Raw genomic sequence first — 16,798 nt, forward strand, 5'->3', positions numbered from 1 at the left:
ATTTTGACCAATCATAGTGTAGGACTTTTGTCCACCCTCCTGGTGACAGTGAGTGACAAATGGGCCAATTGACTAGAAAACAGTGGGTACATATGGTTCAAGCCAAACAAACTTTATTATCTCCCTCATCAGTGTTTGGCTTTCTGACTAGGAGGCAAGGGGCTTTTTTACCATGCGTTCAAAGGGATCCTCGGTCTCCGCTGCCTTGTCCAGCAGCTCACTGTACTCCATCTCTTCACACATGCGCTGCAGTGTGTTAAGAGGTTCGTTGAGCTCCACCGGCATGGAAACCTTGGACAAATCCTTGCCGATGTTGTTTCGTAAGATGTTCCAGAGGTTGATGTTGCTGGTGTCGGGGCAGGGTGCCGGCAGGCAGTTTCGGCGCCCGTTGCGGAAGGCGCAGCCTGCAAAGTCGCCGTTGGCAACTGGGAACAGGATATATTAAATCATAAAAATGTGAAGGGGAAAAAGAGTTTTATGATAGGGCTGCTGGTCTGAATTAAATGGCTACAACGCAATGATTTAGTTTTGTATTTTGCACGTGCATATTGTTTAATTGAAATAAAGTAGAAGAATGGGTGTATCCTCTATCAAACTGGATCTCAAGTTGACAGCATCATCACTGCCCTGGGTGATAAGGGCATCTGCGTCAACACAGCCCAAAAAATCAGTCTTGCACCACCCCCACAAAAATGTGGGCAATTCTTTTGGATGCCATGTAATGGTTTATTTATTCATACATTTATTTGACTTGGTATGCTATTCATGCAATGCCTACATGTTTTAATCTCCTTGAGAGAATAAAACCAGCTGTGGCCGTTTTCCAGATTTGTGTATTTTGATTTGGTGAGCTACTATTTAACAGTGTGTGGGATGTGACAGAGATGGAGGAGGGAGATCCCATCCCTTGTTACACAGACAGCTTTCAAAAAGCTCTTGGCACAGAGCAACCCTGCAAAGTCAATTGCCTCAGCCACAGTGATAAATGCGTTCAACATTACCACAGCAGAGTGTATTCGTGTGTGAATGTAAGGAAGATTGTAATTTTTTTTGGTTGTGTGGAGTTGGACCTACTTTGTCTGGAAACATTATCGGTCACGCTGGCATTGTCCTCAGAAATGTTATCGCTCACGTCGCTGACATATGACTCATCGTCTGAGCCCTGTGAGGAGAACCAGTACCGATAGTGAGTCAGTCTAGTCGAGTACGACACAAAGTAATTGAGCAGCAGGCGGTTAGCAACACACATTCTGTAGTTTGCTGGTGGCTAACCAACCACAGCACGCTATCAACCCCACTGCGGTAATAATAAGACCAGACACTGCAGCATTTTCATACCTTATATATAGAAGCTACAATGAGGCCAATGACGTGGGCATATTACTGTAATAGTGTCCATTACAATCTCATACTACTGATTATGGTCTGACCAAACAGGTTACTTCGGTGAGAATGCGATTTCAAAATTACAGGATGATGAATTTCCTCAGTGGGTAATCTTTCAAATGACTCAATGAAAGCTGTTGGAGCACTAATCAGTAATGGCTCCTCAGAGGCAACATATATTTTGAGCTGGCACTCTACAGGTGTTTAAAGTGGCAAAGGTACAAAAAAAATGGCTTGATTTTTCAAGTGATTAACTGAAGAAGCGTTTTTAACAAAGGTAGTAGCTACAAACCCATATTTTTCTATGATAATTTTTCATAGAAAACTGTACCCAAATGAGTTATTTGGCTTCAGGGCTGATTGTGAAAGAATTCCTCTGTGGTGCTGACTTTGATTGAGTTTCTGTTACAGTTTCCGCTATCTTAACCTCTAACACTGCACTCATTATTTGCTGACTAATTCCAGCTCCACACATAACCCTTGCAGCGTGTCCTTTCATCTGGCTTCCCTGCAGCATAGCAAGTTTAACACCCTCCTCACGAACCCAACGACTGTCCTTTCTCAGACACAGCCAATGCCATAAACCCCATTATACCTCGTTCTCTGATGAGCTGGCCGATATAAGCACTTCCTGGGCATCAAAGAATTCTGAAACGGACTCCGACATAGAGAGCCGGCTCTCATTAGAGGCTTGCTGCGTCAGGGGGATCCCCATCTGTTCCACGGCCTGTAGAAAAAAAACCATGCAAGCTCACTTGCCTGGTTCCTGGTCCTGGCTATGATGACTGATTTAAGAAAGACCAAATAATATAAGGAGACAAGACCAATCTCATTTTGCAGCTTGTGTATCCTTGCCAAAGGACAAACTCCCATGCGTTTCTAATTAATCATTTTTGCATTTAACTCAATGTCCAGTTCTGCATTGAATAGTGATCATTTAAACTTCCTGCCTGAGTCTACAGGAAAACCCATCAGTCATTCAGGACATAAATCGATAAGACTATTGACAAATTGAGCGAGCAAATACAACAGCTACCTGACCAGCCTTGGATCGTGATATTTGATCAATATAGGAATCAGATATTGGCAGTGTCAGTGACGTGGCAACCTACCTCATCAGGCGTGGAGATGATGTTCACACTGACAACTTGTTCAGATAGAACAGATTCAGAGTGGATGCGATTCAGTCGGGTTCGAAGCTCTGCGTTTTGGGACAGGGCCTGGAAAACAAATTTTATAAGACAATTGTTTTCTGATTGCATTTTCATATCTTTGAATAAACTTGTGAATTATTTATTTTGGGAAAAGAATGGGTTCTTCAATCCTATGACACAATAAATCTATTCTTATTTATTCAATGATAGGTAAACAAATGGTTCTGCTAATGGCCTATAGACATTCAGCTATGGGCAGATGTGACTATTTTAATACAATTTGATAAATCTTACCATCTCAGAATTGGCTGGGGCAGACATCAAGACACATTTATTTTTAGTGTTCTGTTTAAAAATCTAGAGGTCAATATGACACTGGTATGCTGTATCATTGCTTTTATTTTATTTACATTTTCTGCATGTAAACAGAGCAGAATTACTAAAGTGGTTTCCTGACTCCCTTATATTTTTTAATTGTTTAGGTTTTTCTTCAAGCGTGTACCAGAGGCAAATATCAAATTCATTGCTTCTTATTGTGTCTGCAATATGTTTGCCGGCTTATCGCTGCTGAAATTATGCTGAAAACATACCGCTTCACCAAGAACTACCTTACTAATCGCACTTAGCCCCCAACCCCCTGGGAAAAAAAAAACAATGAAATGAATGTATGTGTGTTTATGGTTCTGAGATGGCTATTTGGTTGAGTGGTCACTTCTGACTTCTGATAACTAATACTTCGGATCTTCGGTGACTAAATTGCACTTTTTTCAAGTTACTTTGGATAAAAGTGTCTGCCAAATGACTGTAATGTAATATAATGTAATCACTAGTGTTGACCAGGAAGGTGGTGTAGTGCATTCCACAATTCAGAGCTATTTCAGAATATAAAAATAATGCAGTGGAACTAATGAGACTTAAAAAAGGTGTCAAGGTGCAAAACTAAAACAAAGGGATTAGAAGAAAAGATCATTCTGGAGGAAGAATATTTACAAAGACGATAGATTTTGCCATAAGAATGTAGGTTACAGAGTAGGAGGGAAAACGTCATTTTAAAAAATGGTGTCATAATATTTTCTGACTGTTACTAATCTATTGTAGCAAGGCTTTCTTTTCTTGGCTTTTAACTAATACTGTTGCTTCAGAGAATGCTATACGATGCAGAAAATATAGATTTACCCAGTAAACTCCCAGCAATACACTGATTATGTTTTAGATGTCATCCACTTCTAGTTGCTCTCATCCATTGCAGCCATGCTTGGACAAGATGTGCTGGTTTGTTAAATTCTCGTGTCACTGCTTCAGTTCTCACTGTTTTAGGTGAAAATGTGCATGTATGTTTTGTGGAAACCTAACCAAGTAAAGTTGTGATGTCAGGGCATATTCAGCTGAGAACATTTACACATTTACAATGATATTATTAATTCCAGCTAATACATTTTATTGGTCAGTGGTGTGCCATCTTTATATCCTTGCTGGTCAGTCTTAGTTCTTCAGAGCTTCATTTGGAAGAAAAGTTTTAAGGCAACTTAAAAACACCTCTGTCTTATTAGAAAAAATATATTTTTGGGAATCTTATTTTCACTGACTGAAAAATAATGCAATACATGGCAATGCATTTACAAGTCTCAATAATATAAGCAATATTCTGCCCTGAAAGTAAACAAATCGGAAAATTAATAAAACCTGATCGTTTTTCTATGTATGGATTGAATTAACTGTTGGTCACCATGACTGCTAGCCATCAACACCTCATGAGGCTTTAAAAAAAAACAAAAAACAAAAAACAAAAAACTGACCAAATGCCCATGACAACACGGCCGCCTGGGTATCCAATTAAAAACAAAGCACAGATAAAGCAGCAGCAATATTTCACTAGTCTGATATCAAATGTTAGCAAAGGAAAAGTGCAATTACAGTAAGTCACTGGGGTGGAGAGGCAGGCCTGAGGAGCAGAATTAATGAAGAGCATGGAACCCTTCTTTCTCTTGCCAATTAGTAAGGGAAGAGATTATTTGACTTTTTGTGAATCATTTGCCACTGTGCTCATCAACCCCCGTCATTTTTGTGGTCCCGGTGATGGCTTGGAATAAACTGCAGCTTTTGTGTTTCATCTGACTGCCCCGGCATCATGAATTTATCGTACAAAATGACAATTACAAAATGGGCATACGACGCTCAAATTATTGAACTAATTATCTGTTAACTGTGTATGAGAACAGCACCATTTTCAACATTTTGAATATAAAGTGGTAAAACGTGTCCGCCAGGCTGTTCAGTTAAAGTAACCCTCATGCGACTAGAGGGAAACAGGCACCGTGGGTGATGGTTGTAGACAGCTCATTACCTGTGACAGAGACTTCCTGAGAGAGTTGATCTGGGATGACTGGTCTGGCTGTTCCTGGTCTGACAGAATCTGCTTAATCTTCTCTTTTTCTATGGCCACTGTGTTGAAGGCTGACTTCAGCAGAGAGTGAACTTCACAGAGATAAGACCAAAAGATGTAATGATCATTCCCGCTGCAATGTCACAGTTTTTTCTACAATTGCTGTGGCTTAATCCAAATGAATTGAATGAAAAATTTCTATCTTAAGACATCAATCCGTGGTACCTTTCCAAAGTCTTAACTGATAACCATTGCAAGTTGTAAAATCACTGTATCATAACTTAAACCTGTTCATTCTCAGTGTTTAAAAAGTCATTACATAAGTTGCATGTACCTAGTGGAAAAACATCTGGATCCCTCTGTTCCAATTACCTTTATAAGCTGCCTGCCTACCTTTCTGTGCGATGGTGCAGAATTCCTCCTGCAATTTAATGTAGTCACTCGCATACTCCATGCTGTCCGTAAGCCGTGAGACAGGGGGCTGAAAGTCAACCAGCTCGGCACAAAGGTTGGGGTTGGAGGAATGGAGGCGGACAGGGGACATGCTGGCAGAGAGGGGTACCTGGATATAGATGATGAGGATCGCTGTCAATCACCACAATGGCAGTGTTGTCTGACAACTAAGCAGACCAAGTACCACAGTGAAAAATATATCATCGAGGATCTAATTTATTTCCTCAGGCCCGTCTTATAAAGTATATGAAAACCAATTACCTGTTTTTCACCTGCACCTATGGCTGATATACTTTTTCTTTGTGTAAATTGAAGAAATCAGACGCAATTGAGTCAAAAGCAACTGGAGATGAAATAGATTTGGAAACCTATCACCATTCAACCTTGAGGTTTGCCTTCAGGATTAGTTGCGGAGGATCTTGATGGTCTGAATTGCTAAGCAAGTTTAGAGTTCCCAATCACAGAGCACAAATAAACCAACATACTCAACAAAAATGAGTAATGTAACTCAATAATACAGGCATAAATGGATAAAAAGTGACATGGGTGTTGCAGCCAAAGCCGGGAATAAAAGTGGGAAAAATGCTATGTATGAAAGCAGAAGTTAATAGATTTATAAACCTAGGTATTTTAATTAAAATCATTTGTAGTCAACAGGAAAATGCTGATAAAGGAAGTCTGAAAGTGCATTGGTAGAGAGACAAAATACATATATGAGAAATGTCCTCACTGCAAGCGCTGTAAGTTTACAGCATGGGTTACCCCAACTGTATGTCTCACTGAACAGAGGACCACATCAGTGATACTGCACATTTGAAGTTGAACTGTGCCAACCTACAGCTTCCGATCATGATTAATGCCACTAAGTCTTTAACTTGTTCTCCAAACTAATGAGGAAAAGTTTTTTTTTTCATTAAAGCTGAGTAACTGGCATTTAAGAGTCTATAAAAAGATGAAAAGATGATGTTTTATGCTTCTTTGGCAGATTCTATGATGGAGCTGAATAGTTGGTGAGTCCTTGATCCATTTACTTCAGTCAAAATACTGCTACTGGCTAGCAACTTTGTTTTTAACAGCAAAAGGGTAAAGACATTAAATTTAAATTCTTTTTAATGAATTTAAAATATAAAACATTAAGGTAAGGAAAGTTAAAAAGGTGAAAGTAAAAAAACAAACAAACAATAAAAGCTAATGCAAAAAAACAGTGTTTACTGATTCAATGACCAACAACAATAAAACCTTTCTTGGAAATGCAAAAACAGTTTTTAATTTGCCCCAACACTCCCAACTTGCTACACAGACCCATAGGAGGCCCAAAAATCAGACCTGGCAGTTATATGGTCCTCCCTGGTGAATATTTATAACAAGCAATCTTTTGTGATATTAAAATGCTTCTTTATGAATTAGTGGAAAGAACATTTTGGATGGACTCAAGTGAAATACAGTATGTTTACCATTACTTCAAGCCAATTAAATTACTTTAAAAAGGAAGGATTTTAAAATAAGGGTTTTTTGAATTATTGTATCACTTCAAAATTAATATGAGACAATTGAGCTCATAAGGGAGTTGTAGCATTTTTCTCATCACAACGTCTGTGATTTGAATGAATAAACACATAAAAACCTTGTTTGTCTATTTGTTCACCAAGCAGAGTAGATAATCTGAATTAGAGGTACCTGAAGCTGGAATTTTGCATCTTTGCCGACACTTTTTGTTCTCCATCTTCTGTTCAAGCGCTTTTCTTTCTTTGACAATTCTACACAATTGGTCTATTAGGCACATGTGGAACAGAATAAGCAGTGGGGTTAGCAGGAGACACAAATAGCAAATAAATCTGAAGTTAGCACATGAATAGATAATGGTGAAATTATTCAAAGAAATGAGCTGCAAACAAACTTGGTAAGCAAGTGGAATGCATGGCGTTAAAAAATGCAGTTCAGCCAAAGGCTAAATTAAATATGAATGGATACTGATAACTTTGAGAAGCAGACATGTGATCTGTAAGCATCATTACCCCTATTTGTCTGGATAGAAAATAAACTTTTCTCAGACAGAGCCGACATTACCTCAATATTATCATTTGTAGAGGTTCTTGCTCACTGCTGCCGAAGAAACCCCTAAATGAAATATTTTCTGAATAGCTTTCTTTGTGTGTGTGTGCTGTGTGTGGGTGTGTGTGTGTGTGTGTGTGTGTGTGTGTGTGTGTGTGTGTGTGTGTGTGTGTGTGTGTGTGTGTGTGAGTGTGTTTAACCTGCATATCTGTGAAGTTGGGTGCTGACTGTGTCCTCTGTAGAATCTCCAGACTCTGTAGTAACCGGCTGAGCTCTGCTAGGTTGGATTGGCATCTTGCAAGTTCTGAAAGTTAAATTCAAATACAAACCAATCCCATCATGAATCAGCTTTAAGTGATTCTCCCATGTTTTGAGACTAAAACAGCTAGAGCCGTTGCTAACATTCTGACTTCTGTGAAATCTGATTCAGTCCGAGATATGGACATCGCTCCTACCTTCTGCACATTTGTCCATCTCTTCTGATTCCTGCAGCCAAGCTACCACCTTGCTCTGACCGTTGCTGTAGGATGCAGGCAGGCTGCTGCTACTGCTGTTACTGGGGACCATCTGCTGCCACGACATGTTGCCCTGCTTTGGCGGCTGCACAGCAATACAGGTATTTGAATTATTGTGTCTTAATTGGCTGACAATATAGCATATTAACTTCACCGAGGGCGTTTTTTGACCAAACAAGCACTCCAACTGAACCCCTGCTTGGGTCTACATCCAAGGCTGGAAATTCTGTTTCCTAATCCTTCCTGTCTCCTTCTTTCTGCAATAATGCATCTGAAAATTGGCAGTAAAGTTACAGACAAAATTATAAGGCAGATCAGTAGCTTAAGGTGTAAATTATGGACAGAAAAATAATCAATGAGCGCAATTTTGGGATCTGATTGAGAAGTTGTTGCCTGCAAAATTTGAGTGCAAAATATCACAGATTTCATTTTCCCAAGTTGATATTTTATATGCCTTCTCAGTGGTGCACAAAATTCAGATGTATCACAGTTACAATTTAATAAAACTTAAACTGGGCAAAAATTATTTTCTGTCAGCTTATAAATATTTTCTGCTTTCAGAATTTGGGGTTAAAAAATAAAACTCTTCCTAAGGAATGATTATGAATTCGGAGTTTTAATCAAAGCCTTTATGGTCCCTGCAGAGCTGCAGTAAAGCTGTCAAATACCAAGCAATAAAAGACTGGTTGATCTTTGAAAACCTTAATGTGTAAATATAGTAATCTATCAAAACAACTTCCCCCTGTAAACGTAATTATAACTTTCAAATATGTGCAAATGAAAGAAATCAAATTATTTCTTTATGGAGGAAGAGTATTTGTCACTATAGTTATATTTAGGTTTGAGCACCTTTTTACATTTGTGCAAAAAAGCTTGAAAGGTTTTCCTTGGTGCCGCAGTTAATACTGTTTGTGTAGATTCTTTGATTTTAGCTTTTCTTATCAGTGAATTGATCAGTTGTTTGATTTTATTGATTGACTCTAACTGCCCACATTAGACGCACTCAAGTCTCAGGGCAAGATAAAACTACACAAGATGTTATAAGGTTATATATGAAAGGACCTCATCCAAAGGGGAAATGTTGCTACTGTAAGAGCATTCAAGAGTTAAAATGACAGATCAACACAAATGAGAAATGGAATACAGCAAAATATGGGAATATATTCACTCAACAATGAAGTGTCATCATCTGTTGCAAACAGAAAATAATTAAACTTGAATTAAATAGATAAAATCCAAGTCTTTGTGTTAATTACAACGATTAAGGCAGTCCGAAGAGTATAAGCTGTTTACATTAAACTGGAATCAGTTTAGAAAAACAAAGCCTTTGTTATACTAATGCTCTGGATGCAATTAGCTTTTTAACCAGCATTACAGCCATCCTACCACACATTCACTGCAAATCATTTTACAATCAGATGAATACAAGACATGTACATGACACAAACATGTTTTCTACATCCAAAAGTGGATCTTTGAAGGTTTTTGTTTATAAGGAACTAACTTCGGAATGTAGGAAAGATTTTAAAACATCAAAAACTTGTTTGTTTAATAAATAACAAAAGTTAACTTAAATTTATACTAACAACATTTTAATGAAACTACTTTTGATAATTATGCTTGTTTAAACTAGTTGCACAATGTATCTGGCATGATTTTTCTGAATTACTTGTCATAAAATCTAGGCCTGCCTTATGGGAGTAGAGATATTTGGATTGACAAATCTTCACAACATGTATGTACCCTTCATCATCTGATCTGACTGGTTGACACAGAATGAATTCTCAATTCCTTTGATTTATGCGTTCTGAATCCCGTAAAACACAACAGGGCCAACTCGAATTAATTGGATCTGGCGTAAATACTTGATATGTAACTGCACTCAGGCTATGATATGTCTTGGACTTCTATACAAACGATGTTTCAAGCATATCAGTGATGTACCTTGGCTTCATGTGGCGCACTTGATGCAGGTGTGGGGGACTCCATGGCAGCTGGGGGAGGAAACGTTCGCATGGTAGCATCCCGAGGAGATCGCACAATCTCATTCTGCCTGTACAGGCGGTGATGACGCAATTTAGACACCCAGGCGTCAAAGATGTCTTGGGATTTGACCTAAGGAGGAAGAGAGCCCGGTGACCTTAACTCCACAAGCAGGTTAATCAATAACTAATTTACTGATCTGACTCTTTCCATCTGTGTTACCTTCAGGTGATAGATATGTTCTTCTGTATCCAAGTCAATGCGGCGGGCTTTCTTTTTGATGGACATGACTGACAGGCCAACATCGATGCTGCCATGCAGTTTGCCTTTCTGAATCTAACGCAAACAATAGTTTAAATTCTCTCAAGTTACAATGACAATAAAAATAACCAAAATGTGCTCAAAACAGACTGCCACATTCTTTTCAAGGTAACAGGTACGGATAAGAGGATTAGTCAGGATACTAAAAATACAAAGTTCTGGTAATGTGCTTTTATTCAGAAAAACTTTCTCAACTGTTTATAGCCTAAGGACTATTTTCAATTAACTTTCAATGACTTTATTTGTTGTCAAAAATATGTTAAGTATTCAAATTTCTTCAGATAAAAAGCATTTGAAATCTCAATCATATCAGTTGCATTTTGGTTTTCCTGCAATTTCACATATCCTTCTGTTTCAAGCTGAACATTGTGGCCTTTATTGCAGATGTTTTGCTGACTCATTGCCAGGTTGGACTGTTTGTGCCTGCGGGTTTCAGTCTGGGCTACTTACATCAATGGGGGACTTGGAATATTTCAGGATACCATTGTCCAAAACAAAAAAACGCTGCAGAGAAAATATAGTTGGAAAATATGTTGGTTAAACAACAGCAAATGCTTAATGAATAGAAAACCTATTGATCCATCTTGTGTCAGAAAAAAATGAATAATATTTGTATATTTTATAGGCTGTGATAGATTGAACACGATTGCAAAGTTACAGCAGACTATTCTTTTATATTTACGTTGTTAGCGAGAAACAGTATGTTTTCAGTGTTACTTTATAGCCACTTTCACGAAAGTCCTGTCATCTTTGGTGATGATGTATGTACATTATCTCACAATGCTGCCACGAAAACAGTATAGCAAAGAGAGCTGCATTGTTTTTACAAACTTTGGACAAAGAATAATAGTGAGATGATGGGCAAATTAATTCTCAAACACGAGAAATCTTAAAAGGACGATGCAGAGAAGACTAAAAATGATCAAATCTGAAAGTCTCATCTTAAAATTGTCTGAACTCAGCTCAGCTTGTCCAACTGATGTGTTGTGACAAGCACTTCTGATAGTAGGGATTTTATGATGTCTGTGTTACAGTCAATGAAGTGAGATCCACCTCAAACAAATGGTTTCTTTAGAATAAGTGAAATTTGTGGTAAATTTGTGCTTAATTTTTAATGAGATTTGTGCAAGTGGGATAGCTGTACTAGGGGTCATTACAATTGGGCATTACAAATCATGATGTATTAGCAATGATATCTCAATGTGCAGGGGTGATGCAGGATTATGATCGTTTGCTCACCGCCCTTACAAAACATATTGAACCGTGACATGTCATGGACAAAGGTCCAGCTAGTGAGCAATGAAGAAAATCTCTGTCCCCCACCCCCAACATTGAAGGAGATCTTTACGCATGGCACAGTGCTGAGTTTTAATATGCAATCAATGGGGAATGGTTTTAACTGAATTTCCAGACAAAGTAATAGGTAGGCTGATACTTAGGACTTTAAAGGAGATATCCAGTGTGCTTGTGAATGATGCCCTGGGAGTGGGCATCATTCACAAGCACACTGGATATCTTGGGGGCAAGGTACTTTGATATAACTTCTCTACACAAAAATCTTGCAGGACAGCTGACATAGACACTGTTTAACCCTGTGCTGCATTGTTGAAAGTTAGCAATGGAAATTTTAGCGGTGTGAATGTTGCTCCTACCTTGTGCCAGCCTTTGAGAGGCCATTTCCGCTTCTTCAACATAAACCCCTCATGTTTATCTGGCCTCTGGACATTGCTCTGACCGATTTTCAGCCCCTCAATGATTTCCCAGCTGTCCGCTTCCTAAGGAGAAATAAAAGTACCAAAACCGATTCTGAAGTTAACCATGTACACATTCAGAATAGTAAGGACCCACAGATTTAAAAGAAAAATTAAAGTTGCACTTCATTATTGCATTACCAACAATATGTCAACAATATCAGTAGGTTGAAAAGAACAAGAATGCTGATTGTCTCCATGGACAGAGTCAGTAAGATCATCAGAAAAAAAAACATCGGCAGGTAGATTGTGCTATTTGCAAGTTAATTAAGTTGAACTCGATTTCTTATTTTTCCCTAACAATGCTCAGCATTTGAACTAGGCTACATCTGCATCTGCCATGATAAGAGTAGGCTTAATGATGCGCTAATTCCACTGCAAGACAATCATTATGCCCTCCACAGACAGGTAGAAAAAAAGGTGGCTAAATTGGTATTGCTTATCACAAGCTGTAAATTTTCGGGAAATTGGACAGCTGCAAGAAATCCAATGTTTTGCATCTCTGTTTTGCAATAAAAATTCGCATCAGACTATATTGTAGTATGTTTAACCAAAAGTATTTTTTAGCTACATTGCCTAATTTTAAAAATGTATTCAAGCAGAGTAATATTAACATTTTGTCAATCTGCACACAAATTTATTCCAGGCCTAGAAATGGCTATATTCAAATTCAATCACTTTTACAATTTTGAGTGAACAAATAGACCTTGATGTTATTTTTATTCAGAGTAGTACAGCTCCATTCACATTTTCCCCATGCTTTCATTATTTCCCCTCCATTAGCTGTTTCCTGACTCCGCTCTTTCTGTATCCAGTGGGTCTGTAAATCAAAATGACACCTCTGGGGTAAAGGGATGCAGGGTTAACCAGGGACAGGTAACAACTCAGAGGAGACTCATGTGGGTGAGGGCATCAGATATCATGGATGCTAGCAAAGTTAAATGTTGGCGTGACCTAACATGACACTTGATTTTTTTATGTGGTTTTAGTAAATGCCTCAATGTTCCATACACCACATTATCAACAAATCAGACAAAGCTGACACATTTTAGAACGCTTGCAGTAAATTAATTAATCGGGTAAATGGTACGGGAAAAAAAAATTACAATCAAGCGGAAGATTAAATGTAATTTTAATAAAAGTACAGTACCTATCAGTGCATTTACATCAGTTCGTTTTCTGTCCAATCTCTTGATGTATCTGATGACTAGAATTTTTTTGGTAGCTTGTTTTAGCTAATACTTGCACTTTTAATGCTGATAATCATGTGGAAATTTATACATATTGTGTTCACTTAAAATAGATGACCTGCAGAAAAACTGCATGTTAACAGACTGAGACTGAGACATTACAGTTCCATGAAATTTATTTTTTGATTCAGCTATATGAAATTCAATATGATTGGCTGACCAAAATTTGGTCTCCCTGTAATATTTGATAATCAATAAACAATTTAATGCAGATCCCTAAGCGAAGCTGTGAAATAAGTTCTATCTCCTTGCTTTCAAGGTAAGGCCAGTGTTTTACAACAATCCTTGGGGTGTAGGTGGTGCCTGGTGCAGTGTGATCTTGCAGAACAGCTCTCCAAAAGTGTGTGATGACACGCGACCTTGGTTTCCAGGACAGTGTACAAAAGGGGATAACAGTCTGTTTACTCTAACGAACACCTGACCAGATTTGTCTGCTAATGAGGTCATGTTTCTTCACTGAATGCACCCCCTCCTTTCACTGGCCTTGTGTGACTGGAGAGATGGAGCAGCTCAACCTCATTAGCGAAACGTATCTCACTATTGCAGGTAATGTTATCTTGGTTGGATGTTTGTTCATTCTGAAAGCCATCAGGTCATTATCATGGACTGGGAATACATCTTACAACTGTACTGTATAATGTAACCATAATGCATATACAATGATCAATACATGCTTAGTAGTTGCACCCTCAATGACTGGAAACAACATACAGCTAAAGAAACTATTCCCACAAAGCTCTTTTGGCTAATCCTCACCACAACTTTCATTTTAAATGATGAATCAATAACTATAGCATGGGGGCAAAAACTGAAATTCAATATGCTTTCATGACTGTTAGTTTAAGATCAAAAACATTATAGCTTTTTAAGATGTGAATATTGCAAATAACATAACCATGAGCGCACAAATGTTAAAATTTGCCAGCCGGTCTATAGTTAATCATTATTTTACGGCCTGATATCTAACAGCATTTGGCAGACAGCTGGTGGTAATTTCTGATGCCAGCAACTGTTACATACACTCACTTGCCACCTTATTAGGTGCACATGAACAATTTGGCTATGCATACAGCACTGCAGCTCTGCCCTGGATTCTATTCTCACATGAGACTGAAAAACACAAACCTTGTTTGAGCATCACCCGTCCCTCACTAAAATGCTCATGATCTGACCTCCTTCCCACTGCCTTCAGCCAGCGAAAAGATTCTTTTAAAGTTATTAAGCAGTGCAGAAAGTTAAATTGTAGACACTATCGAACCCCCCGGGAACAACATATACTTGTTGAGAGCCGACAAATCACACCACCAACCTAGTATTACTACTCAGAGGCACTGACTTTACAATACTCCAAAATGAACCCAATACTGAGGTAGCCTTGATGTCACAGGGAAAAAAAATAGAATCCTTACAGCTCTGAATTGCTGATTTGGCCCCTACTTTATTAAAGCTTTTATTAAAAAGGTGTTTGTGTTACTTTGTGTCTGAAAAATCTGATGTCTCTTGATTTGGTCATCAAGACTTTTGGAGGCTCATTTGAATTATTTGATTACTAAATTTGGTTTATTAATCCCATTAAATAGTCCTTAAGCTCATTTCATGGTTTGTACCCAGCCTCATAGCATCAATACTGGACAACTTTCATTATAGTTAGCATTTTTGTCTGGAGCATAACCTTTTCTTATTTACCAGTTGCCTTGAAAAAAGACTTCCAACGGATGATGGGATTAGGTGGCATTTTATTTTTCATTCACAATCATGATGTCAATTAAATCGCCGACTTGCTTCACTTTCACTGATCGAAGCTAAAGTCAATACACCATTTTTAAGGACAATCTGTGCCAGCTTTATTACAGCCATTTATCATATTATTACAGGTAGCGTCCAACTGAACGAAAAGGACAAACAGTCCTCTTGGACACGTAAACTAAATTGGATCAATAAATATTGGTGTAACAGCCTCCTTCAGGAGACAAGTTTCTATTAACATCACTGCAACTCCTATGGACATGAGAAGTCTCTCTGATGCCTATAAATTTTTATAGAATCATAATCCTTTAGAACAACGCAAACTACTTTTGCCCTTGTGCATTCATACTGTAATAAAATATTACGTCATACAAGACAGATCTTTTACAAAAGACTACAAACAAGAAGAGGACAGAAAGACAGTTGGCATTTTTGCAAATGTGTGATGGCCATCTTGGCTGGAAACACTCCAGGGGTGTAACTGACTGGAATACAGACAGCCAACATGATAGTGACTTATCAATCCCAAAGTAGCCCCGCCTTAAAGGACATCTTGATTCATAATTCATTTGACAAGTTATGTTATGATAATAACATAATAAGATGTTATTATAATGTCTAAAGGAACATAATTAGTTTGTTCATATCTTAAGTTAGAGGTTTGGTCATTTACTTAAAGACCTCTCAAAAGACCTACTTTCTGAATCAATTAAAGGGGACCCATCATAGTCATTGGTGAATATGCATCTTTAAGTCACTTCTGCACATCTATATTATTTTTGGGACAGAGAAGATTTGCTATCATTCCATATGTATATTCTCTGGCTTATTTCAGCTGTCGCTCCCAGAGGCTATATGCGGCTGATGGGTTCAGAAATTGGCTCACCAGAAGACCTGGGAATAGGACAGCGGGATGAGAAGTTAATACCCCAAGAGATTGTGTATGAGCAGTGTCATGCCCTGTGCAAACACCACATGACATGACTACACATGGCCCCTCACTGTTAGCTTTTAGATCCTGGTTTTCTGATATATAAAAAGAGCAAAGCAGTTGTAATGAAAAAAAGTCCTATGCTGTTTGGTCACTTACTATCATGGTGCAAAAAGAGAATCCTGATCTGTCTTCTTGTTTTTTTTTACAAGTGAGTAGTGTTCATTCCAAAACATGACACCATTTGTACATACATCTCATTGTTAGTGTTGCCTTTTTTTTCATGACATTCTTCCATATAAATTTTGAGACGAGTACAACTTCCATACATCAATGAGTAGAACAGGAGATCTGAACTTTTTTTCACAATAGTAAAAAAGATGAGAATGGTATATAAAACAGTGAAAATGGGCTGAAAAGCTGTCATTCAGCTGATCAAAGACACTGACGTTTGTCACAATTTTTTTAAAGAAGCCATTTGTTTAAATTAGGAAAGAGTCCTGGATTCTATATAACAGTATTGCCATAAATTATCCCCCGGTCCTCCTATTCCTATTGATGATGTGTCAGTTACCATTACTTTTTATTGTCCTTTTTATCATTTCCAAACTAGCACCCCAGAATACATAAAAATAATGTAAAGGCTACCCACAAGACAAGAAAGAGGACTAGAAAAAGGGAAGAGGAGGTCTAAAATAATGTCTTCTTTTCCCTACACGTCCATCAACCATTTAAGGTACATTATGTTCAGCCCATGGTAGTGTCATCATGACTTCAAAGTAAATATAAAATGAATACAATCAGTTTACCTTTAAATCCCATTAAACAAAGATGAGAATTTTTTTTACAATCATTACATTAATTGTTGTGTTC

The 16,798-nt window shown here is 38.0% G+C and overlaps 1 protein-coding gene across 2 annotated transcripts in view; it reads right to left on the bottom strand.

Moving 5' to 3' along the window:
- osbpl6 (oxysterol binding protein-like 6) overlaps positions 1-16,798 on the bottom strand; it is a 34,354-nt gene that overhangs the window by 7,481 nt on the left and 10,075 nt on the right. The window contains exons 2-14 of one of the 2 annotated variants that reach the window (XM_086145691.1): positions 11,900-12,022; positions 10,698-10,751; positions 10,149-10,262; positions 9,888-10,058; positions 7,884-8,028; positions 7,629-7,732; positions 7,054-7,146; positions 5,317-5,485; positions 4,885-5,015; positions 2,499-2,606; positions 1,982-2,113; positions 1,075-1,162; positions 172-425 (exon numbers count right to left, since the gene is read on the bottom strand). In XM_086145691.1, coding sequence (XP_086001817.1) covers positions 172-425; positions 1,075-1,162; positions 1,982-2,113; positions 2,499-2,606; positions 4,885-5,015; positions 5,317-5,485; positions 7,054-7,146; positions 7,629-7,732; positions 7,884-8,028; positions 9,888-10,058; positions 10,149-10,262; positions 10,698-10,751; positions 11,900-12,022 — 1,686 coding nt within the window. The remainder of the gene's footprint in view (positions 1-171; positions 426-1,074; positions 1,163-1,981; positions 2,114-2,498; positions 2,607-4,884; positions 5,016-5,316; positions 5,486-7,053; positions 7,147-7,628; positions 7,733-7,883; positions 8,029-9,887; positions 10,059-10,148; positions 10,263-10,697; positions 10,752-11,899; positions 12,023-16,798) is intronic. The other variant, XM_086145690.1, reaches the window with a different exon arrangement.

This window comes from Fistularia commersonii, chromosome 4 (assembly GCF_037954325.1).
Source record: "Fistularia commersonii isolate RoL2024-O1a breed Wild chromosome 4, RoL_Fcom_v1.0, whole genome shotgun sequence".
Taxonomy (NCBI): domain Eukaryota; kingdom Metazoa; phylum Chordata; class Actinopteri; order Syngnathiformes; family Fistulariidae; genus Fistularia; species Fistularia commersonii.